The 25,253-nt window shown below is 44.4% G+C and overlaps 1 protein-coding gene across 1 annotated transcript in view; it reads left to right on the forward strand.

Moving 5' to 3' along the window:
* The first annotated feature begins 7,864 nt into the window (after positions 1 to 7,864).
* Positions 7,865 to 25,253, forward strand: part of LCMT1 (leucine carboxyl methyltransferase 1) — a 54,733-nt gene continuing 37,344 nt past the window's right edge. The window contains exon 1 of the mRNA XM_068524557.1: positions 7,865 to 8,115. Within this exon, the coding sequence (XP_068380658.1) occupies positions 8,006 to 8,115 (110 nt within the window). The 5' untranslated portion in view covers positions 7,865 to 8,005. The remainder of the gene's footprint in view (positions 8,116 to 25,253) is intronic.

A 25,253-nucleotide genomic window follows, 5' to 3' on the forward strand; every position in this document is an offset into this window, starting at 1 on the left:
GCTCCTTCAGGTACCACCGTTTCTCTCTACCTTTCACAGCTAAGCTACTGAAAAAAATTCTTTACTCCTGTCACCATCTCATTTCTCACTGACTTCTTTTTGAAAGCATCACAAAATCTTGTCTCATTAATGCCCCAGGCATTTTTTAATGCCTTAGAAAGTAGTCTTTTTACTTACTTAAACTCTCTGTAGTGTCTGATAAATGTTATCCCCATCTTCATTCTTTAAATTCTCTCCACCCTCTTTCTTTTGGGGATGCCACTCTCCTTAGGTTCCCTTCCTAACATCAGACTTTTATTTCTCTGCTTCCTCTGTGACTTCTTCTTCAGGCCACTTCTTGATGGATATGTTCTCTAAGGTACCATTGTCAGCTGACTAAATCTTCTCACTCTCTCTGTGGTCTCAGGGCAAGCTCATCCATTTGACTTTCACCTGGATGCTGATGACTTCTGAGTGCCTATATCTGACCTCCCCCTTCTCCTGACTTGACACTGACTTACCTAATTGTCTGCTGGACGCCTCTATCACGATACCCATGGGCTTCTCAAAATTGTCATGTCCAAGAGGGAACTCAGTATCTTCCCTCAGAACCCTCTTCCTCCTCCTTTCCTTTTATCATCTCCTAAAACCTCTGTCCATCTTGTCACCCAAGCAATAGGCCTCAGAGTCATGATTGATCTCTCTGTCTCCCCCAATCCATATCCAATCAACTACCAAATAGACCCTAATTCCTCCCCTTCCTGTCTCTTCCATGGGCTAGTGGGCAGTGGACTCCTCACTCGTCTTGCTGGTTCCACTCCTGGGCTTCCTTGAATCCATTTTGCACACTGCTGTGAAGGTGACTTTTCTAAGATAAAGATCTGATGTTACTTCCCCACCTTAAATTACTTTAGGGGTCCCTGCCGCCTGGAGCCAAACTTTAACAGAGTAGCCAAGGCCTTGCCTTTGTAGCCTTACTTCCTGCTTGTCACCCACACATAGGCTACCCTCCAGCCACATGTGACTTCTTGCAAACCCGAACAGACTATCACCCAAATAACTTCAAGCCTGTGAGCCTAACCATAGCAGGATAATGCCTTCCAAAAAGTGCAGATCAGAAGTGTTTAATCTCCCTCCTCTTCACCCATTGTTGGGAAGGGCATTCCCACCCTAAAGTTATGCGGAGGGCCCAACACTGAACAGATGAGTGCCACAGCAGTTTATTAGTCATGTATACTCATAGTCTGGGGAAGGAGGACATGGTGACACCTTGCAGGGCCACACGGAGGTTGCACTTGGGAACAGAGTGAACAAACAGGGGCTCTAGCGGGAAGACTTTGGAGGAACGAGAGGGTGGAGGGGTCTCTAGTTCCCCCAGGAGGGTTGTCTGAATAATTTCACAGGCTAGCAGGGAACTGGAGGCCGCTACTTGGGGATAAACTGTGCCTTGTCCCTGTGATAAGGATGGTGGTTTGGCTAGGGGACCTTACCTGTGGGAGCAGAAGGGGAGGGGAGAATGAAGTTAGGCTATCTGAAGCCCTCTAATTTTGCCAGATGTCAAGGCAACACTTAATAGTGAATCTTGATTTCACGGCTTTATACCACAATTGACTCTTTGATAGCTTGACATCAATTTAAACCTTGGTGATGACTGAGACTTTTAGAGAGTAGGTGAAGTCCTTCCCTAGGCAGTGAAGTTGGCACTTGACCAAGAGGGAGACGTGGTCCTCAACATCATAAAGTATATGAACTCATTGATGTTCACTTAGTTGATCCCAAAGGGTCTGGGGGAGGGGAACATCTTCCAGCTCCATGGCATCTGGCAATGGACTGATGACCGGAGGCCATACCCACCTACAGGTAGGATGTGCTAGAGGGCTCAGGTTTGGCTCCACCCTGTAGAAAGGAGGCCTTGATAACCGTACTGAGCTTGTGGGGATGTTGCTTCCATGACTCAAGGAATAATGGGCAGCTGGGTATGTAAGCTTGGGGTTTGGGAGAGACTCTATTTCCAGAAGAGCCCAGTGCATGGCCAGAAATCCCTGCTCTGATGGTATGTGATGCAGGGCCAAAGAGGGCAGTTTCTTGCATCAGAAGCCCAAGGACAACTTACAGACATCATGAGCAGTCCAGAGACTCCAGGAAGCAGGAGGGGAAGTTGCTAAAGCCTCTTCACTGAAGGAGTCTCTGAGGGCACTAAGGGGAGTGCCTGTTGATTTTAATTTAGACAGATTCTAGACCCTGTTGTTGGAGGGACCCCCACTCAAGGTGGGCTCATTTAAAAGTAACAGCATAAATGGGCTTAAGGAAAATTTGTAAACCAGGAATATGTTGCCTCCAGAACCCAAAAAGGACTAAAAGATGGTGGACTCGTGTATCCTTAACAAGTGTGTCAAACAAACGTCTGTAAAGGAGGATGTCATAAAGGTAATGTCATACCTGTACTCCTGGAGAAAGGTGGGTGCATTTAAGATCTTGTCTGCAAAGATTGTGTGTGATAGCAGAGCTGTTTAGTTACGCTGTGGGTAACAAGGTAAAAGTGTACTGTGCCCCTTTGGAGATGAAGGCAAACAGGCTGAGAGAATGTTGAAATAGGCATTGAATGGAACCTATTAGCCAAATCTATAATAGCAAAATATTTACCATATTTAAATTTAGTGGGATCCTAGGTATTTCAAGGGTACCCAGGATTTGTTTTAATCAGGCATAGTAAGACACAAAGATACAGAAATGACTGTCCTGGAGGAAGTTTTTTATGCCTATAGATCCAGAGAAACAGGAGGTGCAGCACACCATGGAGGGCCCTGCCATGCCCCTTCCCCCCACTTTTGTTTTTTTCATCAGTTCTCAGGCCGTGGGCTGCCATGGATGTGCACCTCAAAACCGTTAGGGGTAAGGAGAGCACACAACTGCTCCAAGGGAAGATGCAGCACAGGAGAGATGGACAAGGTCACTACTTTTGCCTGAACAGCAATGACTCAGGAGGCAACCAGGGGGCCATTCTTAAATCTTTCTGGAGTCATGGCCTCCTTCCTTTCTACAAACAACACAAGGGGTCATCCCCAGGACTGTGGTTGGCGGGGGCGGGGGGTACTTTCCCAAACAGAGTCTCTATGGCTGCCCCAAGCAGCCAGTGATGGTTATCTGGCTAGACACAATGACCAAAGTGCTAGCCCATGCCCAGTAAGTGGAACTCAAACACCCACCAGTTAAGACATTATGTTGTCACTGGTCTCAGGTAGGAGCCTCAGAGACCACCTACCACATACAAGCCACACTCGATGGCATCTCAATCTGGGATACAGTCAATTAACAATAGTTTTTGCCTCGTTGGCAAGCATGAGACATTAGGGTGGGACGAGATGGCAACATCCATTTGAAATAACAGAACATGAGCTAAAGCCCAAGCTGGCCAGCAACTGGTACTTACATCCCAGATAGTAACTGCTGCCTTACAAACCAGTTAAGTAGCAAAGGAGCTGGTAGTTAAAGCTGACCAAGTGTCCTCAGCTGAGGTTAGACCATCCTGTCTGTGATGCCAATTGTCTTACTCACCTCTCCTTCAATCCATCAGTGAGAGAGAGATTCCCTCCCTAGACTAATGGGGTTGGCTGAACACATGACACTCTACACTGAAAGATGGGATGAACAGCAGTTTACAAGTCACATTTACCCACAGCCCAAGAGAGGACACCACTCACCATGCAGGGCCACGTGGGGGATTACACTTGGAACAGAGTGAACAAGTAGGGGCTTGGGAGGCAGACTTTGTAGTAACAAGAGGGTGGGGACAAGCCCTGGTTCCCACAGGAGGGTGTGATGGGCTCGTTTGGATAATTCAGTGGGCTGATAGGGAACTGAAGCCTGCTACTCAGGAATAAGCAGGCACTGTGTCTGGTTCCTATGATAAGAAGGATCATATAGCTAGGGGACCTTACATGTGGGAGAAGAGGTAGTGAGGAATTGCAGTTAGACCATTTGAGGCCCTCTCAATTTTACTAGATGTTAAGACAGCTCTCAATATTGAATTTTAATTTCAGGCCTCATGCCCCAAGAAGTTATTAAAAAGTATTTCTTCCTTGAACTAATAATTGAGTTCAATAATGTCACAGGATACAAAATAAAGACAACAATCAATTGTATTTCTAGATACTAGCAATGAACATGTGGACACCAAAAATTAAAACACATTTACAGTCACTAATAAAAATAAAATAATTAAGTGTAAATCTAACAAAACATGTCCAGGACTTGTATACTGAAAACTCTACAACAGTGGTAAAAGAAATCAAAGCTCTAAACAAATGCAGAGATATACCACATTCATGAATTGGAAGACAAAGTATAGTAAACATGTTAATTCTCCCAAAATTGATAGATTTAATGCAATTCCTATCAAAACCCAGTAAGCCTTTTTTTTTGTAGATATAGGCAAGTTTATTCTAAAATTTTATGGAAAGATAAGGGAACTAAAATAGCTAAAACAATTTTGAAAAAAGTAATACAATGGGAGCAGTCAGTCCTCTCCATTTCAAAACTTATTATATAGCTGTAGTAACCAATACTGTGTAGTATTTGCAGAGGGATAGACACATAGATCAATGAACAGGGAATCCAGAAATAGTCCCACAAAAATATGCTCAACTGATTTTTTAAAAATAAATTTATTTATTTTATTTATTTATTATTTTTGGCTGTGTTGTGTCTCCGTTGCTGCACGCGGGCTTTCTCCAGTTGCGGCGAGCAGGGGCAACTCTCCGCTGCAGTGTGCGGGCCTCCCACTGTGGTGGCCTCTCCCGTTGTGGAGCACGGGCTCCAGGCATGCGGGCCTCAATAGTTGCGGCGCACGGGCTTCAGTAGTTGTGGCACACGGGTCCAGTTGCTCCGCGGCATGTGGGATCCTCCCGGACCAGGGCTCGAACCCATGTCCTCTGCATTGGCAGACGGATTCCCAACCACTGTGCCACCAGGGAAGCCCGCTCAACTGATTTTTGACAATTGTGCAAAAGCAGTTCAAAGCAGGAAATACAGCCTTTTTAACAGGCCATAGCTGTCTATGGAAAGCTTGTGAGGAAATCGCAGGCCAAAAACTTGGAAAACTGGACCAGCAAAGAAGGAAGACAATGATTTGATTGAGGTTCTACCAGGTAGTGATGGGCGGGGAGGGATAATGTGCATGCAGCTCAGGATGAAAGCTGCAGGTGTTTATTTCATCTTTCTGAATTCAGCCTCTTCTGATTGACCCATCACAGGCTCTGGTGATTTTCCCATCAGCCCCACACTGCAAAGTCAGGTCACCCCTAACTGAGCATACAGTGTTCCAGACTCCATTAGCCTTCCCAATAGCAAAATTCTCAGGCTATACGAGGTAGCAAGATGGCCCTTAGTAGCTCCAAAGGTACAGCCTCCCGGGTTCAAGTCTGCCAGAAAAGGGAGCTCTTATAGACTTAACAACTCCCATTCAACTCCTGGGATTCATTCTGATTGGACCAACCTGGTCACCACCACCACATCACACACACACTCTTGAAGTTTAGCTAGGGTGATTTTGTGTGTGATTGGCCAGGCCTTGGTAAGGTTCCACCCCCAGTGTCAGGCATGGAACCTTACCTGATCCATGTGGACAAAAAGGAGAATTTGGTTCTCCATAATAAACTCTGGTTGTTGTCATAGAAGAAAGAATACTGAATAGCCAAAGCGGCAAATGTCCACTCTAGCCTCTCAGGGAGAAGTTTCATGGTTAAAGCCCAGCTATTTGCTCCCAATATTAATTAATGTTCAACAGGGCTTTTAAACTCTAGTTTCTTTTTTCTTGACTTTATCAGAGGATGCAGATTAGTTGTCAGTGAACTTTCGCCGGGACATTGTTCATGGCTACCCCAGCGTAGTCTCATATTTGGAGGCGTTATGCAGCTTAAGATGGCTAAGCTTGCCATTTCCAGATTCCACTCCTGTATCATAAAGTTCCAGCGCCTTGACCAGGAGCTCAAATGGAATGAGCTAGCCCTGCCTGCAGGAAGCCTCTGGGGTGACCCCTCAGTGAAAAACTGACCAAAGTCCTCTGAATCACCAGTTTTTCTGAATCAAACTCTCAGCAAAGATCAGAGATATTCTTTGCTCATCAAACAAGAGAGGAAGAAGGCTCCACCTTCTTTTAGTCCCTCAGCCTCACCATCCAGACCTATGGAATTGACATCTTATACTACTACTTGCTGTTGACCCACTGTTCTTGCCCACTGACACCCATGGAATGTGTACACTGCCGAGTTGGGAGACTATGCGTGTTCACTGGTTTGCATTACCCTCTTGGCAAAGGACCACTCAAAGAAAGTGGTGGATTTCATCTCATCACCACTCCCCCTGGCAAAACTCCCTAACCTCAGCCTTCCCCACTGTCATTTCTACTTTGGGTATCAATGGGCTCTTGTTCCTCCGTTGAATACTAAGCAAGGATTTGATAACTGATCTTGCCCCAAGATATGTGTACTGGGTTTTTGTTGCCGTTTGTTTACTTTGCTTGTGTGTGTGTGTGTGTGTGTGTGTGTAAGACTCAAGGTTCTTCAAGTTTGAGTATATCCATTCTCTGCTCCTGACAGATAATGAAATGGAACATGCAAACACACTTTAAATTTTTATTTAGAAAATGTTTTATTGGTGGCGCAGTGGTTGGGAGTCCGCCTGCCAATGCAGGGGACACAGGTTCAAGCCCTGGTCCAGGAAGATCTCACATGCCGCGGAGCAACTAAGCCCGTGCGCCAAAACTACTGAGCCTGCGCTCTAGAGCCCAAGAGCCACAACTACTGAAGCCTGCATGCCTAGAGCCCGTGCTCTGCAGCAGGAGAGGCCACAGCAGTGAGAAGCCCGTGCACCCTGTGCACTGCAACAAAGAGTAGTCCCTCCCTGCTCGCTGCAACTGGAGAGAGCCCGCGTGCAGCAACAAAGACCCAACGCAGCCAAAAATTAAAAAAAAAAAAAAGTTAAAAAAAAGAAAATGTTTTATAATAAGTCTAGTACAAAATATATGAACATCTTGAATATGCATCATAGTGAAACAAACACACGTGAACCTACCTCAGCTTTAGAAATTATTGAAGTATCTGTATACTCCTTCCCCACTCCCTTTCCCTGGAGTGTCCTACCCTCCTCCCTAAAGGTCACAAAGAGCCTAACTTCTGTTTTTCTCCACTCATTCCTTTACTTTTCTGTCTATTATTACCATATATGTTGTTTTTCTAAATAACATTAGTTTTGCTTGGATTGAACTTTACAAAAATGTTATCTATTTCTTCTTTCACCAAATATCATGTTTTTGAAATTCAGACACTGATGCTTGTAACTGGTAGCTCTAGTTCGTTCATTTTCACTGCTACGTAGTTTTCCATTGTATTCGTTTTCCACATATTCCTTCCCTCACAACATTTCAAAGGCGATTATGTGTGCAAAGCTCTTCGCCCAGTTCCTGGGGTAGAGTCAGCACTCAGTAAATACTTGTTCAATTACTGAATGAGACTGAGCCCCAACTGATTGTAACACTGACACTTGTTTTTCCGGCTGGATTCTCTGCCCTTCGCCCCAGTGCTGAGGATCCTTCCAGCTCTTCCGCTCTGAGTTAACTACAGTTATAAAATTTCGTGACTAGCAATAAGAAACCCAGTGGCCTCTCAAAGCACCTAAGACTACAATTCCCGGAGAGCATTGCGGTGCTCCCTTGCGTCAATTTCAGTTTACTTTCTCCCTCCGGGAACTTCCGGGTTGCGTGGGCGGGGCCAATGGAGTTGTCCAATGGGCACCTCCGAGGGCTGATGGGCGGGGAAATTGTCCAATGAGCGTCTCCGCAAAGGCGCCAATCAGCGGGAAGGTTGCTGGCGCAGCCGCCGTGGGCGGCGTCACTGAGCCGCGCCAGCTGAGCCTTGTAAGAGCGGAGTCCGTCTCTACTACCTTGTCCGGGGCTCGCTCCTTCTCCCGGCGTCCGTCGACCCCGCTTCCATGTCACCGGTGGACGCAGCACCCCGAAACCTTCACGCCCATGGCCACTAGCCTGAGGAGGGCTTCTTTCACTGCCTGTTCTTCTTCCCCTACCGACACGGACGACGAGGGCGTGCGCGGCACTTGCGAAGATGCTTCTATATGCAAGAGGTGACTGCCTGGCGCGGGGTTAGGGGCCGGCATCTCCGGGGGGCTGGGGCCTAGGTGGGAGGCGGGCCTGTGTCTCAGGAATACGCTTTTACGCCGGAAGTCACCCGTCAACTCGTGCGACATCTGTGAAATGCTCAGAGCAGGCATTCGTCTACTTAACTCATAATTATCTAATTTTTGCTGTGGGCCAGGCACGGTACAAGCCCGCGGATACCGTGCCTGGGATACGGCGCTGAACCAGGAAGACGTGGACTTGGCCTTCTCGGAGCCAAAGTCTTGCTGGAAACACACTTGAAGCGAGTAGTAACAACAGTTTTGATAGGTTATGGGGAGAAGTGCAGGGTCTCCCTCTTTTGTAGGTTACATTCCATTGGGACTTGGCGTGATCCCCATTGTGCACCTGAAACTCAGGTCAGTTAAGGGGGGAAATGACCTGTCCAGGGTCACATAATATTTGTGTGCAGAGCCAGTATTTTCCAGAGCGCTTTCCTGTGTGCTATTGGAGTCTACACTTTTGCAGGCGTAGTGGGGGCTATGTGGGGGGGCGTTGCGAGCACAGGTATGTGTCATGTACCTGAAAGCAGGAAAAAGAAAGCATGAGACTTGAGTGTATGCTACTCATTCATTCATTCAACAAAAATTATTGAGGGAATTCCGTGGCGGTCCAGTGGTTAGGACTCTGCACTTTCACTGCCAAGGGCGCGGGTTCAGTCCCTGGTCAGGGAACTGAGATCCTACAAGCCTGGCGGCGCGGCCAAAAACAAAAACAAAAAAACCCCCAAATTATGGAGAGCTTACTTCCTTTTGGCTGATTGGTGGGTATTCAGTGATTGAGAACACATGATGAAGAAGATTGACATGGTGTCTGAACTCACCCCCTAGTTGGAAAAGACAGGAAGCAAATAATAACCCAGGAAGTAATATAATTACAACTTTGTGTTTAATGCTGAGAAATACAGTGCGCCATTAGAGTTTGAAATTTAGTTGAGAACAGATGACTTAAAAAAAAGAAAGAAAATAGGGGTATAGGAGGGTGTTCAGGCAGGTCAAGGAAGGAGTATGGACTGTTTGAGGAACTGATTGAATGCCTTGGAAGCTGCGGCCTTGTAGGGACCTGGTGGGGAAAACAAGTTTTGGGTTAAGGCTTGAACTTTTTGTAGGTCTTGGAGACTAAGCATAGTGATTCAGAGCATGGACTCTGGAGCCAGACTGTCAAGCTGGGCCATTCACTAGCTGCGTAAACTTGGGCAGGTTACTAAATCACTCTGTGTCTCAGTCTCTTGATCTGTAAAGTGGGGATGAAAATAATACCCACTTCATAGGTGCTTGTAAAGATGAAATGATATTAAATATTAGTAAAGCACTTAGTGCAGTGTCTGGCGTGTAGTACGTGTTAGTGGTGGTTGATTAAATAAATAGGTAAATACATTGATAAGTATTAAAGGCTTGGAGGCAGTCCCTGCTGAAATTTGTGAACTTAAATGAATTATACCCAACTGTATTTCTCCTCCAGCTTTTGATCTCTGTTGACCATATCCGTAGCATTATTGAATTAGAAGCAATTTTTCTCATATTTGACTGCTGTTTGCTAAGAGAATCAGAAGTGCCGTCAGAATTACCAGAGAGAAATAAAATACTTTTCAGTAGCACGTTAGGGCTAGGTTTACTTAATATTTATTGGAAATACTTGGCTCATTTAATATTTGTTGGTAACTTTTTTGGCCAACTTGCCTATATAAAGCAAATTAGGTACTATATATAAAATAGATAACTAATAAAAACCTGCTGTCTAGCACAGGGAACTCTACTCAATACCTTGTAATGACCTGTATGGGAAAAGAATCTTAAAAAAGAGTAGATATATGTAGATGTATAACTGATTCACTTTGCTGTACAGCAGAAATTAACACAACATTGTAAATCAACTACAATACAAATTAATTTAAGAAAATAAAGCAAATTAGCTGTAAAATAGTTCAGACAAGACACAAAAGTACAGAGAAATAGTATAACCAGAGCATGCCTTTCCTTGGCTCTCTGTTGGATGGTTTTTATAATTTCACCTCTTCTCTGCCTCAGTTTCCAATGCCCTTGGTGTCTTCAGACGTCTCAACGTCATAGGGGAAGTTTGGATTTGAACTGCAGAGAATCTAAGGCAGTAGTTCCCAGCCGAAACTGCACACCAGCATAGCCTTTGGAGCTTTTAAAAGAAATGCAGATACTCAGGGCCGACTCTAGATCCACTGAATCGGAAGCTTCTGGGATAGGTTCCAGGGCCGTAAAAACCAGACATGTTTGCCATCTGGATGCATTTCATCAAAGCTTTTTTTGCACTGGGTTTTCTCTCATCTGGAAAAAACATGGAAAGCGATGGTGAGAATCCATAAGTTAATGTTTTAAGATATTTTGCAGGATTTAATGAATTTCAAGTTCTGTTGATACTGTGACCTGCACCTTCACTGTAACATGTGAAACTCTTAAGTCTTGTCAAAAAGTCATCTTGTTAAATAGGGATTCCTTGTGTGAATTGTGGGCATGTTACTCTCTTTCTGCCTCAGTTTTCTTATCTTTATAATGGGAATAATAATGGTAACTTGCCTTTTAGATGTGAGGATTAAATGAGATAATCCATGCAAAGGTTAGCACAGGATCTGGCACGAAGTGAAGCCTTCAGTAAATTCTTATTGTTATTTTGATTTTTTCCTCCAGTCTGAATATTATTTGTTTGAAGTTACTGAAATAGCTGTGGGTCAGGCTGGTTCCTGCCGCCACGAGTTACAGCTGTAAGATCCCTAAAATAATGTTCAAAAGCCGATTAGCTCCCCAGGGCTCCTACAATTCTGTTATTTCTGTTTTAATTTGCTCCCTCCTTTTGGTTCAGAGCCCTTCTGCAGATAATAATGCTGTTATCGGTCTCAGAGGGCTGTTGTGAGGCTTAAATGTGGAGTGCTTCCAAGAGTGCTTGGCACACAGTAGGTGTTCAAAATTGGTAGTTGTTGTCATCATCACTGCCCCATTGTCACCAAATCATCATCATCGTCATCGTCATCGTCATCACCACAGACTCTATCACTCCTACAGTCCAACAGTTAGAACGCTTCTGATTGGATATATTAGGTTTAGCCTAATAACTCCGTTTGATTCAACAGTTATCTATAGTGCACTTACCAGGATGGCTAACTCACCCCACTCCCCAGTCCACCTTATCTTCCCCATCATGCTGTGCCCCTAAGTCAGTTCCCTGCCCTTGTGTGCCCTTGATCGCACCCCTCCTCCTGCAGCCCCCACTGTGCCCTCTGAAATTACCACTCCATAATCACCAGCCGCCTCTATTTCCTTAGCCTCTCTTTAGTCATTCCCTCCCTCTCTTTGTGTTGATGCCGGCCCTTCCCTGGGGATATCCTTTTCTTGAAGCCAAGTCATGCCTCTGTCTTCTCATACCCTGGATGTCCTAGAATCGGGAGGGTCAAAATTTGTGTCCTCACTGCTCTTTGTCCCCTCACCCCATTTCTTTGAGGCCCACGTCCCCAGCATCCTGTCCTCCATATTACTGTTTTTTACCTTCTGCCAGTTATTCACCTAATTCATTGATGACTTGGGTATCTGGCCCACAGGCCTTCCTGTCTGCCTCAGTTCTTGCCATCATCCTAGTTGACTTCCTGGCGCACATGTGGAGGACCCAGTGTACACGCGGGAACACTCATTCTTGGACACCTCATCTGCAGTGATCACCTCTGCTCATCCACCTTTGTCACCATTCCCGCCACGATCCCCTGGATTTCCATCCCGGTGCTGCATGCACCACCTCACAGATGAACAATGCAGCGCCCTTCAACCCCAGTCTCTTCTTTTTTTTTAAAAAACGTGATGATCCATCCATCCATCCATCCATCCATCCATCTATCCATCTATCATCTATCTATCTATCTATTTATTTATTTATGGCTGTGTTGGGTCTTCGTTTCTGTGGGAGGGCTTTCTCCAGTTACGGCAAGCGGGGGCCCCTCTTCATCGCGGTGCGCAGGCCTCTCTTGTTGCAGAGCACAAGCTCCAGACGCGCAGGCTCAGTAATTGTGGCTCACGGACCCTGTTGCTCCACGGCATGTGGGATCTTCCCAGACCAGGGCTCGGACCCGTGTCCCCTGCATTGGCAGGCAGACTCTCAACCACTGCGCCACCAGGGAAGCCCCCCCAGTCTCTTCTTTCCAGCACGCTTGATCAGTTGTTTCTGCTCTGCCCTCAGCATCTTTCTCCTCGGGACCCCCATGGTTTTCTCCAGCCTGTAGACACTTCCCTGCAGGCTGTTACCTCTTAATTGAGCTTCGAGTTAATAGTCCATCCTTCAGTGGTTCTCTTGGCATGGCTTTATCTCCCTTGCCCTCAATCCTAGTAAACCCAGACCCTGGTTGAACCAGACTCTCCGTTTTCACCTGGAATACTGGTGGTAGAAATCACACAGCAGGGCGGCTTGGTACTGCTGTGATTTCGTGTCAGCCAGCCTCACCTGTGCCCTTACAGAACCAGCTCATTCCAGTGTGATTCTCTGGCGAGCTCACTTTCCTGTTCTCCAGTGTTTTGAGTGTAAAATTCGTAATAAAAATGAAACATTAAAAAGTTGATAGATATTTTATTTTAGAATTGCCTTATTTTCCAGCCAGTGGGAAGTTTTCTTTTTCATGTATGAATTTGAAACTTTAAAGTTATTAATCTTGGGAAAGCAGATGAAAGCCCCGAGTTAAAATAGGAGGCTCTTTTTAAGTTAAGGGAGCTTTGGGGCCTATCCGTAAGGGGTGTTAGAAAGAACTTACAGGATTTGGGCTTCAATTGGGTAATTTGGGGGAGGGTTCGAGGAAGCAGGGATTTGCCCGGGATTGGGTGCTCACAGGAGGCGGGGACAATTTTGTGATTGGGTAGCTCAGTCTTTTCTAGGGGGAGGTGTGTCTGACTTCTCTGGAGTCAGACACTCTGTGATTCGTAAAGAAGCCACAGTTGCTCATCTCATCCAGGAGAGAGGAGTGTTTGGGACCCTGTGGCTGGCATGATGACTTTGGTTTTGTCTGTTAGACAGAATTATGAAGGGATCCTGTTTTGTCTCAGTTCATCGCTCTTGCAGTGCGACCTTGCGCTGCTGGTCCTGCGAGATTGTTTCTGTCCAACAGAAGGACAGCGTGGCCTCTGTGAGCACCAGGCAAGCATCTAACTGCAGTGAAGCCTGGCTCATGGTACCAGGCCAACTCCTAGCGGTCAGCACTGGTTTTCTTATTTTCACAGGGGAGGAGAGGTGAGTCTTAAAAAGACGAATAGGTGTTTATCAGGCAGAAGAAAATAGCAGGAGCCAAAGAACATAGAGATTGAAGCTCTTGAGGTTGAAGTGTTAGGGGAACTTGACCTTGGATGGGCGCTGGGTAGCAAGAGAGAATTCCGGAGAGGTTGTCAGAGAACAAAATGGGGAAGGTCCCAAGGACTTTTAAGTTGGGGAACTGACATGATCTGGGTTTGTGTTTTAGAAAAATCCCCAGCAGCTGTGCAGCAGATGGGCTGGTGACAAAGGGAAAGTCTGTTCCCTTTTCCTTCCCGACGGCCACAGCCGACGGCCACAGCCCTCGCTCACCTGATCTGTTGCAACACGTCCTTATTGTTCTACCTTCTTCTAGTCTGGCCATCTCCCCTGTCCAAGTGTTTATACCGTGGCCAGGGTGATTTTTTCAGAATCACAAATCTTATCCTGTCACTTTGCTACTTGAAACTTTTTGATTCTCTGTCAGCCACAAGATAAATAGCGACACACCTCACCTTTCCTGATCTGATCACACTACCCTGGATCTGATCCTTGCCAAGTGGAAATATCTCCATTTGGATTTCTCAGAATTTCTCAAATTCATTATTTCCAAAACTGTGCTCAAGATCACCTTCCCGAATTTTCCTCCACGCCATCCCACCCCCCCCAACTCAGTGGGTGATGCCATTGTCCCCTCAGTTAGAGTAAAAAAGGTAGGAGTCATCGTGGAGCTGCCCTTTCACTTACCCCCGTGTGATCAATCACCCAGACCTTAGACTGTGTCTGCAAAATGTTTCTGGAATTTACTTCCTTTCCTCCACCTCTGCGGCTGCCATCTCAGTCCACACTCAGGTCATCCGTGGTCTGAGCCGTGACACTCATCTGCCAACTGAGCTCCCCAATCATGCTTACCTCCCCAAGTCCAGTTCTCACACTGAAGCCAGAGGTTTGCAAAAGGCACATGGGACCTTGTCACTCCCTAGTTTAATGGCTTCTTGTTGCTGTTAGAAGAAGAGCGAAGTATTTCTCACATGGTCCACCCGGCCCTGCCTGCTCTGTCCGGCTTCTCCTATCTTGCTTCCCCCCACTCTTCCCTTCTCGCCACCGTCCTCTCAGTTCCTCAGGCGAGCCCTGTTCCTGTCTTTCCTGGGGCCTTTTGGCAGGCCGTTCCCTCCCGAAATGCTTTCTCCCACCCTTCCTTGTCTGATCAGCTCCATGTCATCCCTCAGACTGATGCCTTCATTTGATATTCATTATTGAGACCCTGCTTAATTTATGGAGGCCCTGTTCTAGTGTGGATGCGGAAGTGAATGAAACAGACAAAAGCGGAGCTCTCACGGGGCATGTATTCCAGTGGAGGAAGCAGCCAGGAAGCAGACGAGCAACATATCTGGCACGTGAGATGGTGGGCGATGCTGTAGTAGTGTTGGAAGGCCAGGTGAGCCGGGATGGCCAGGGACGGCCCCAATGAGAAGGTCAGTGCTGGGGAGGGAGTGAGCCCTGAGGATGGACTTCTGGGGAAACAATGTCCAGGCAGAGTACAAAGGCCCTGTGAGGCAGGAGCTGGCCCTGCCTGTCCAAGGAGCTGCAAGGCCGGCTGAGTGAGGGGGAGAGGAGCTCTTTTAAGGACGCAGCTTTCACTCTGAGTGAGATGGGAGCCGCTGGGGGACTCAGAAGACGAAGGTGACCTGACTTGGGTTTGAACAGGATCCCTTCAGTGTCTCTGTTGAGAACAGACTGTAGGGGGCAGCCTGGAGGCAGGGAGATCTGCTCTCAGAATATCCCAAGTCAGAGATGCTGGGGGCTTGGATCAGGATGGTAGCGGTGGAGGTGCTGGGAATCCGATAGATTCTGGATACACTGTGAAGGTCAGGCTGATAGAATGTACTGACAGATTGGATGTGCAGTGAGGAGTTAAAGATGACGCCAAGATTTCTGTCTTATCTCAGATGTGGCTCCTTCCAGGAGGCCTCTTTGGCCCCTGCAGACAAGATGTAGCCTCTGTTCCGTGTTCTCATAACACTCTGTGCGTCTCCTTTGTGGTCATCAGCCCAGTTGTAGTTCAGACATGCTGTTTAATGTCTGTCCCTCCGACCAGAATGAAAACAACACAAAGCAGGGACCTGTCTACCTTAGTGCCATTCGCATTGTAGACACACGATAATTATCTGTCGGATGGCTAAATTGATTAGACCCGAATGCAAATGCTCAAGGTTATATTTCCTGATGAGGTCTTAAAAATTCTGGTTTTCTGTTTAACTGGTTTTCAGTGGTCCGTATGTGTTAGAAGCCAGACCAGGGGCTGTAAGGCTGAAATTCCACTGTGCAAATAACAGAAGTTCATCTGATTTCTCAACTGAATCGACAGATGTCCCCCGCTACCCCGTCATGAAAGCAGGACACAGGATCACCTCTCAGGAAAGCCAGCGTTTTCCCGAGGGCCCTGGCCTCTCCAGCACACTGATTGCGTCTTCACAGCTATGCCCCAGAGAGCAGGGCTAAGATTTTGATCTGAAATATTTTGAAGGCAGGTGCCAAGGTACTTTCCACTCCCAGAGAAGACATGTCACTTTAGAACTAGAACATTCTGTGGAGGATACGTTAGCTGCCAACCTTGCCCATCAAAAAGGTCAAATAAACTGTGGATGTTTTATTGCCCCCATTTTTTTTTTTTTAATAAAAGGAAAATATTAGATTTTGGAAAACATTTGCGAAAGGTAGTGATCTTAGATCTCAAATAGTAATATCACATCTTTTTTTTTCCCCCTCTCTTAAAAGCTTAATTTTTTTAAATGAGAAAGGTGAATACAGTTGACTTTGAGCAAGATGGGTTTGAACTGCACAGGCCCACTTATGCAGGGAGAGTGTTTTTTCACTAAATACAATTCTACACGATCCAAAGTTGTCAAATCTGCAGATGCGGAACTGAGGATACAGAGGGCCAACTGTAAAGCTATACCTGGATTTTCTACTGCATGGGGGTCAGCACCCCTAACCTCCACGTTGTTCAAGGGTCAACTGTACTTTTTCCCCACTCAGGAGCCTACTATGAACATATTGTACATGTAATTTCACCCAGATCTGCCTCATTCTTTTTATTGGCTGCACAGTATTCTGCAATGTGGTTGTACCTTATTTGACTGTTCTTCTTTTGGTCAACATTTAGGTGGTTATGATTTTGCTCTTAAAATCGTGCTGTGATGAGCATCTTTGCACACGTGTTTGAGTTTTCCCATGAGACAGATTTCAGGGGAGAGGCTTCTGCAAGATGGTCCTCCAAGGAGGTGATAATCCGTTTCCATTCTTATCCATGGTGAACGGAGATACTAATCATGGAACATTCCCAGTCTCTTAGATTGTTCACCAACTGGCAGGTGGAAGATAACACCTGTTCTTAATTTGTATTCCTAAAATCACGAGTGAGACCGAGCATTTTTTGTCTGCTCACACACTCATTGATATTTTCTGTGTGAATCCTCTCTCCCATGTTGCTGTCCTACTGGGTTGTTGTCTTTTTCTTGTTCGGTTATTTGTATTTTTATTATTGATTTGTAAGAACCTTTTGTATCTGGAATAGTAATCCTTTGCCTTGGTATTTGTTGCAGCATTTTCTCTCAAGCTGTTGCTTGTCTTTCAGTATAGCTTGTACTGTACATTTCATAATACAGAAATGGTGGCGGTTTAGGGAATAGAATCTGACAATCTAACTTTATGGCTTGTGGTTTTTGGGTAAAGCTTTGAAAGGCCATTCTCAATCTTTTTTTTTTTTTAAAATATCCATTCCCCTATTTCTTTCTTTCTTTTTTTTTAAAATTAATTAATTAATTAATTATTTTTTATTTATGGCTGTGTTGGGTCTTCGTTTCTGTGCGAGGGCTTTCTCTAGTTGTGGCGAGTGGGGGCCACTCCTCATCGCAGTGCGCGGGCCTCTCACTGTCGCGGCCTCTCTTGTTGCGGAGCACAGGCTCCAGACGCGCAGGCTCAGTAGTTGTGGCTCACGGGCCCAGTTGCTCCGCGGCATGTGGGATCTTCCCAGACCAGGGCTCAAACCCGTGCCCCCCGCATTGGCAGGCAGATTCTCAACCACTGCGCCACCAGGGAAGCCCCATTCTCAATCTTTATAACATTTTATTTATTTTAGCACTTCTGTGGTTTTGGCTTTTATGCTTAGATCATTCATCTATATTTATTATTTTGGACGTTATAAGGTAGCAGTTTTTTTTTTTTAATTAATTAATTAATTAATTAATTTTTATGGCTGTGTTGGGTCTTTGTTTCTGTGCAAGGGCTTTCTCTAGTTGTGGCAAGCGGGGGTCACTCTTCATCACGGTGCGTGGGCCTCTCACTATCGCGGCCTCTCTTGTTGCGGAGCACAGGCTCCAGACGCGCAGGCTCAGCAGTTGTGGCTCACGGGCCAGGTTGCTCTGCGGCATGTGGGATCTTCCCAGACCAGGGCTCGAACCCGTGTCCCCTGCATTGGCAGGCAGATTCTCAACCACTGCGCCACCAGGGAAGCCCCAAGGTAGCAGTTTTAACTTAATTTTGTCTCAAATTATTAGCAAGTTGTTCCTACATCATCTATTGAATGGTCTTATTTTCCCCATTGATTTGAAATGTCACTTGTATACTAAATTCTTATATATACTTTAACACAGCAGTGCATATGTCATTCTTTTTTTTTATTGAAGTATAGTTGATTTACAATATCGTGTTAGTTTCAGATGTACAGCACAGTGATTCAGTTATACATATATATATGTATATGTATATCCTTCTTCAGATTCTCTTTCCTTATAGGTTATTACAAAACATCGAGTATAGTTCCTTGTGCTTTACAGTAGGTCCTTGGTTGTCATTTCTTGACTTCCAGTTGAAATCGCTTTTTTTTTTTTTTTCCCATTTTGATGTCTGAAAACTTTCGACTCACAAAGTTACTCAGCTGTGAATTGATTCAGAGCTCCCACAGCTTGCTTCACAGGGTGAGGATAGGTTTGTAGCAGGGTTATCAGAATTTTTTTAGTCTGTTTGAGCAGCTGTGCTCCAGGAAGAAAGAAAAGGAAGGGATACTAGCAAGAGACATGTATGTGTCTGAATCTGCCCCTTTTCGTCAGGAAAGCAGTAGCTTTTTGGGAAGCCCAAACCTGTAGACTTGTACTTCTCATTAGCCATCATTAGGACACATGGCTCCACTCCTGGGTGCAGGAAAGTGTAGGGAGGTAAGAATTTCTAATAGGGCAGATTGATGCCTCAAACAAAATTGGGGTCCTCTTAGGAAGAAAGGGTGAATGGATATTGGAAAGGGAACTTGGAGGATTTGCTACATCCCTCACCTTTTTTTTTTCCTTCTAGAGTTTCCTCAGGTATTCGTAAGAGAGAAGAGGAATGGGGAGAGGGAGATAATTTATACAGAATAAAATGTTCAGTTTGATGAGTGTTGATAGTTGCATATATCTGTGTACCACCACCCAAAACAAGATACAAAATATTTCTGAAACTCCAGAAAGTTCACTTGTCTCTAGTTAGTCTCCTTACCACTCCCCCGCCCCCCAGCAACCATTTTCTGTTTCAGGCTACCATAGATTTGCCTATTCTTGAATGCCATATAAACAGAATCATACAGAATGCATTCTTTTTGTGTCTTCTTTCACTCAAGATGTTCTTTGAGATTCATCCATGTTGTACACGTTGTCAAAGATAAAGATAAACACCCGTTGTCACAGATAAAGCCGGATGCTAAAGTGGTAAGGTCAGATTTTAATCAGTAATAACTATTGCAACAGGGAAAAGAATCCAGCATGAACTAAACTCAACTCTGATTTGTACAGAGGGTGTTTTAAAGGGCAAATGAGGGAGGAAGGAGGGGGGGGGGAGCAGGGATTCAGTAGAATCAGAGAAAAAATTACAGAAAATGGGAAAAGGGGGTGTTGGTCCACCAGAAACCCTCTGGATTCGCTAGCTGGGAGACAGGGAGGCCCTATCTTTAGGTGTTGCCTGGAACCAGCAGTAAGTTCTTTTGGCAGCCTTGAGTTTTCTCAGGCAGGCATGCTAAGGGGGACTAGAGACACCCTAGCGGTGTGGCCTTGAGCTGTTAGGAACTATGTTAATGTTTGCTCAGGTCTTTATATTATAGGCCACGGTTGAGGTCTAGTAGAGGAGGTCTCAGAGGAGCCTGGCTAGAGTTTGGTCAAGGAGAGAATCTTTGTCGGGGTAAAATAGTTTGCTCCTTTTTGTGTTGTATAAATGTACCACGATTTGTTCATCCATTCACCTGATGATGGACATTTGAGTCGTATCTAGTTTTTGGCCACGGTGAATAGGCTGCAATGAACGTTCTTATATAAGCCTGAAATTTTTCTTGGATAAATATCTAGGAGTAGAATTGCTTAGTCATAGGGTGGGTATGTATTTAACTGCCCGACTAATTTCCAAAGTGGTTTATCAGATTACACTTCCCACCAGCAATGTATCAAAACTCCAGTTGCTCCATATCCTTGTTAAACATTCAGTATTGTTAGTGAGTGTGAAATGGCATTTCCCTGGTGACAGATGTATACTTATTGTGTGCTTATTGGCCTTGCCTGAATCTTCTTTTGTGAATTGTCTGTTCCGGCCCTTGCCCATTTTCACTAATGATGATAATGTTGATTTTGACTTGTTGGAGTTCATTATATATTCTGTATAGGAATCATTTGTCAGATAGATGTGTTGTAAATATACATACACATATAGGAAAGTGAAAATTTTAAATATTATTTACAATAGCATTAAAAAACCAACTGTCTAAATCCCAGTCAAAACCCTAGCCATCTTTTTTGAAGAAATTAACAATTGATTCTAAAATGTATATGGAAACACAAAAAATCTAGACTAGCCCAAAAAAATCTTCAAAAGAAGAGTGAAGTTGGGGAACTTACACTGCTTAATCTACTGAATTTTAAGACCCACTGTAAAGCTACAGTGATCAAAACAATGTGGTTTTTGCATAAAGGTAGAAAAATAGATCAATGAAACAGAAATAGACCTATACCGGTGCTGTCAGTTGATTTTTGCCCCGAGTGCCAAGTCAGTTCAGTGGGGAAAAGTCAAGTCTTTTTAACCAATAATTCTGGATCAGCTGGATATTCAAGTGGAAACAGAATGAACACGGACCTCCTTCTGTACCCACATACTAATTTGGGATGGACCATAAACCTAAATATGAAAGCTAGAACCGCAAAGCTTCTGTATGAAAACATAGGGGAATACCTTGGCAGCCTTGGGGTAGGTAAATATTTAGTATGTAGAACACAAAAAGTACTAACTACAAAGGAAAAAGAGATAAACTGAGAAAATGAACAGACAAGCCTCAGACTGGAGAAAATATTCAGAATACAGGTTCTTAAATGTTCTATTTTTTTCAAAAGTACATCAGCATTATTCAGGTCCACGGCATCCTGTTACTGTGTTCTGTATTAATTTTATTAATTACATTTTCTGTTTTTTTGGTTAAAAAGTTAGATATGGGACATTGTACCAAAGGGACTGATTTGATTCTTCTACTTATTTCACTCTCTGTGAATGTAGGTTCCTTTTCCGTTTACGCTTTGCCCACTATTCAGTGACTGCTTACAAGAGAGACAGTAGATTGTAGATCATATTACTTCTTGTAAAGTAATTAGATGTTAGATGAAGCCAAAAGGCAATACCAGTAGTCTCCTTTGGGAGGAAACTAGCCTGTGGGTCTTCTTAGTTATTCAGGCCCAGTTTTTTAGATGATTGAACACTTAAGGTCTGCCAATCTGCTTAGGAAAACAAAAAGAAGCTTTCAAGAGCTCCCAAGAAAGGAAGCAAATCCACGCTCTGTTTAGGTACAGAGTCTATTGCCCTTAAGACTTTGCTTCCTATCTTCCATTTATAAACCAAGAATAAAACCAACAGGAAATAGAAACCAAGAATTGAAACTAAAAGATGTAGAAGAACAACAATAAAATTAAAAGTTAGAGGACCACAAGAAGTATGCAGTTAAAAATCCCAAACTTGAAAATTAGTGCTGAGAATATTTGGTTGCTTTTTGCAATTGCATATATATGGATATACATACATACAGATACATAAGTATCTATAAGCAGCTAAGCAATACACACACACACAAACACACACACACACACACACACACAGGATAGATATGTACCATTTAAGCACTGAAGTGTTGGGGGAGGGATCTAAATCCAGGTGGGTAGGTAGGTTTGTAAAGCACTCAAATTAATTTCCCTAAAGGTTCTACAGCTTGGGCAAACTACTTTAGGGTTGTTACAAGGGCTGAATGTGTTCCTGTTTGTCAAGCAGTTGAACGATGCCTGGCACGCAGTAAGTGCGCCGTCAGTGTCCAGGAGAAGTGAAACAAGCCAGCCCCAGCCTTGATCCTCATAGTCAGGGAGACCAGGGAGGGCCCTTTCCCAGTCCCTGAATCCTCAGATGAAGAGATGCCTATTGGAAGGCGTCTCACAACTTCACATGAATTTCCCATTGTTGCAGCTGACAGTTATGCAAATAGGACAGAATCAATAAATGTTTCTTTAATGAGTTGGTGGTTGGGCCAGATCACTGTTTCCCACGAGAGGAATGTGAGATGGTTTTAGGCGGTACACAGATAGATGTTTTAAATGTTAATGGTTAGGTATTTGTTACAGTGTGTGTTAGAAGAAAATATTAGGTAGCACATCAGACCTGAGTACTAAGAAAATTGAGTTTATTTAAAGACATATTACATTGGGGAGGAGGGGTGGGGGAGGGAAGGATTGGGAGTTTGGGGTTGCAGATGCAAACTATTATATATAGGATGGTTAGACAACAAGGTCCTGCTGTATAGCACAGGGAACTATATTCAGTATCCTGTGATAAACCATAGTGGACAAGAATATGAAAAAGAATATATATATGTATAACTGAGTCATTTTGCTGTACAGCAGAAGTTAACACATTGTAAATCAACTACACTTCAATGAAATAAATGTTTAAAAAAGACATTACTTTGAACAGGTGGTATGTGAGTGTCATGAGCATTTTGAAAGCAATAGTGATTGAATGAAGATTGAGTGAATCTGTCAGGTCCTTCCAGATCTGAGATTTTTGATTCTTTGATTCTGGGTTTGAAACATGAAATCAAGATATTCAGATGGAAGGGATGTTTCTGGATTTGGGAAACAGAGGATGATCGTGGAAGTGACAGAACTAGGTGCACAGTATTGGGGTGTGGAGATAACCACTATTAACATTTTGGTATCTACTCTGGGCAGTCTTTATATATATATGTGTACGTTCATTCTAACAAACTTGGGAATGTCCTGTCCATATAATTTTGTAGCCTGTTTTGTCGGCCTGATACTATAACTCCAGGTACAGCGTTCTTGTAAAAAAAAAAAATCTTTGTGTTCATTCGTGGTTATTTCCTAAGGATAAAATCCCAGAAGTGGGACTGTTTGGCTGTTGCGTTCTCACGTTATTCTGGCTTCTTATACCTGTTGCCACAGTGCCTTGAAGCATGACCGTGGCAGTTTCCGGTTTGGGCATTGGTGCTCCAGGGCACTCTTCCTCATTCCTCTCCAAAGCCAGGTTCTATAAAAAAGAGTTCTATTGCATATTTGATAAGAGCAGTACTGCTCTCTGTTTTTGCTTTCATTTTCATTTTGCTTTTTTTTTTTTTTAATCATTGATAAGGCTGAGCTTTTTGTATGTTCATTGGTCAGTTTTTCTTCTTTTGTGAATGGTTCATTTTTGTCCTTTACCCATTCTTTTTCTTCTGGAATATTAGTTTTTTCCCATATTAATTTATGAGTCCTTTATACTGTAAGGACATTAGCACTTTGTGACCTGTTACAAATATTTTTCCTAGTGTAATATTTGCCTTGTATGTTCGTTTATGAAATCCAAACTTACTGTTGCTCTTGTTGTGAAGACAATACTATCTTTTTGATGGAAATAATTAATTTAGTTTAAAAGGAAATAGAATAACATCATTTAAAAATGGCAGATATTGGGCCTTCCCTGGCAGTCCAGTGGTTAGGACTCCGTGCTTCCACTGCAGGGGGCACGGGTTTGATCCCTGGTCGGGGAACTAAGATTCCACATGCCGTGTAGCACAACCGGAAAAAAAAAAAAAAGGCAAATATTCCTCCCTTGTTAGCTATTCCGTTGCTAAATGTTGACATCTGGCGAGTCCCTTGTCATCATAGGCAATGGCGGTTCCTCATAGTTCAGTACTATTTTTTAAAATTGAAGTATAGTTGATTTACAATGTTGTGTTAGTTTCAGGTGTACAACAAAGTGATTTCAGTCATACATATAAATGTGACAATACTATCTGAGCCATTTTGTGACACACATGGTCTTGCATTTTAACTTCTCTGAAATCAGATGTGACTTACTCTCGATGTGTCCTGCAGACACTGTCAAGTCTGTTAGAGGTGTCCTCACCTGTGCAAGCCGGCACGGAGGTTATTTCTGCTGGCGTGGCTGGGCGGCTGTGACTACGGTCCCCGGTGCTTTTAGTCCACATACTGTTTAAGGGCCATTTGAAGAAAGAACCCAGATCCTGATTGCTGTTGAAAATCATCCCTTGATACCTTCTAATGAGATCAAGAAAGAGCCAGTGTCAAAACTTCCAGGGTGAGGGTTAGCTGCTTGGAAGAAAATCTCAGAGAGGATGGTGGAGATCTGTTAAGGAATGTATCCTCGCCAGTGCCCTCGATGGCACGGAGGTTGATATTGTGTCGAAAAGCACAGACATCCTGAAAGTGAAGTCTTAGCAGCTTACTTCACTCACCTTTTCCTTTTTCTGTCTGTACAAGAGAGAGAGATGATGACACTCTGTCCCAATGAAGGAGCTTTTTCAGTAACCACAAAATTAAAATTCTGAACGATAAGAAAAACATTAACTGATTGGCAGTGTTTTTTAACTTCTTTTTTCTTTATTTTCTTTATTTATTTTTATTTTTATTTTTTGGCTGCGTTGGGTCTTCGTTGCTGTGCGTGGGCTTTCTCTAGTTGCGGCGAGCAGGGGCTACCCTTCCTTGTGGTGTGAAGGCTTCTCATTGCGGTGGCTTCTCTTGTTGCGGAGTGCGGGCTCGGTAGTTACGGTGCACGGGCTCTAGGGCATGCGGGCTTCAGTAGTTGCGGTGCCTGGTTTCAGTAGTTGTGGCGCGTGGGTTCTAGAGTGCAGGCTCAGTAGTTGTGGCGCATAGGCTTAGTTGTTCCGTGGCATGTGGGATCTTCCCGGACCTGGGATCGAACCCGTGTCCCCTGCATTGGCAGGTGGATTCTTAACCACTGTGCCACCCGGGAAGTCCCTTTAATTTCTTTTTTCAGTCTTACAATTGGTGGTGTCCTGGATATAACGAAATATAGCCCATGTTTCGTGAACCTCTTACCGTCCCCAGTTCTTCTAGTTCACGTTTCAGATGACTGGTTAGTACTCATTGTGTGGATGCGCTGTAATCTGCTCGGCTGAATCATGGTGCCTGCCTCCCTTCAGAGCTCCCAGCAGCAATGCCCAGCAGCACCCTCTTCCTTCTTCGCAGCAGTGTGTTGTACATCTTTTTATCTTGGCCACTCTCACAGGCAAAGCAGTGAGCCTTTTTCCTCGGAGGCATGGAAACCACTGGCAGTCATCTAGATTTGAGGGCTGCAAAGAGACACATGTTGGAAAAATTAGGAAGTAGGAGTCATGGGAACTAGTGATCGAGGGTCCTTGTGTTATGTCCATGTGTCTCCCCAAATGATCGGGGGTCCTTGTGTTATGTCCAGGCATCTCCCCAAGTGATGGGGGTCCTTGTGTTATGTCTGGGCATCTCCCCCAAGTAATGGGGGTACCTGTGTTATGTCA

This window comes from Eschrichtius robustus, chromosome 16 (genome assembly GCF_028021215.1).
Source record: "Eschrichtius robustus isolate mEscRob2 chromosome 16, mEscRob2.pri, whole genome shotgun sequence".
NCBI lineage: Eukaryota > Metazoa > Chordata > Mammalia > Artiodactyla > Eschrichtiidae > Eschrichtius > Eschrichtius robustus.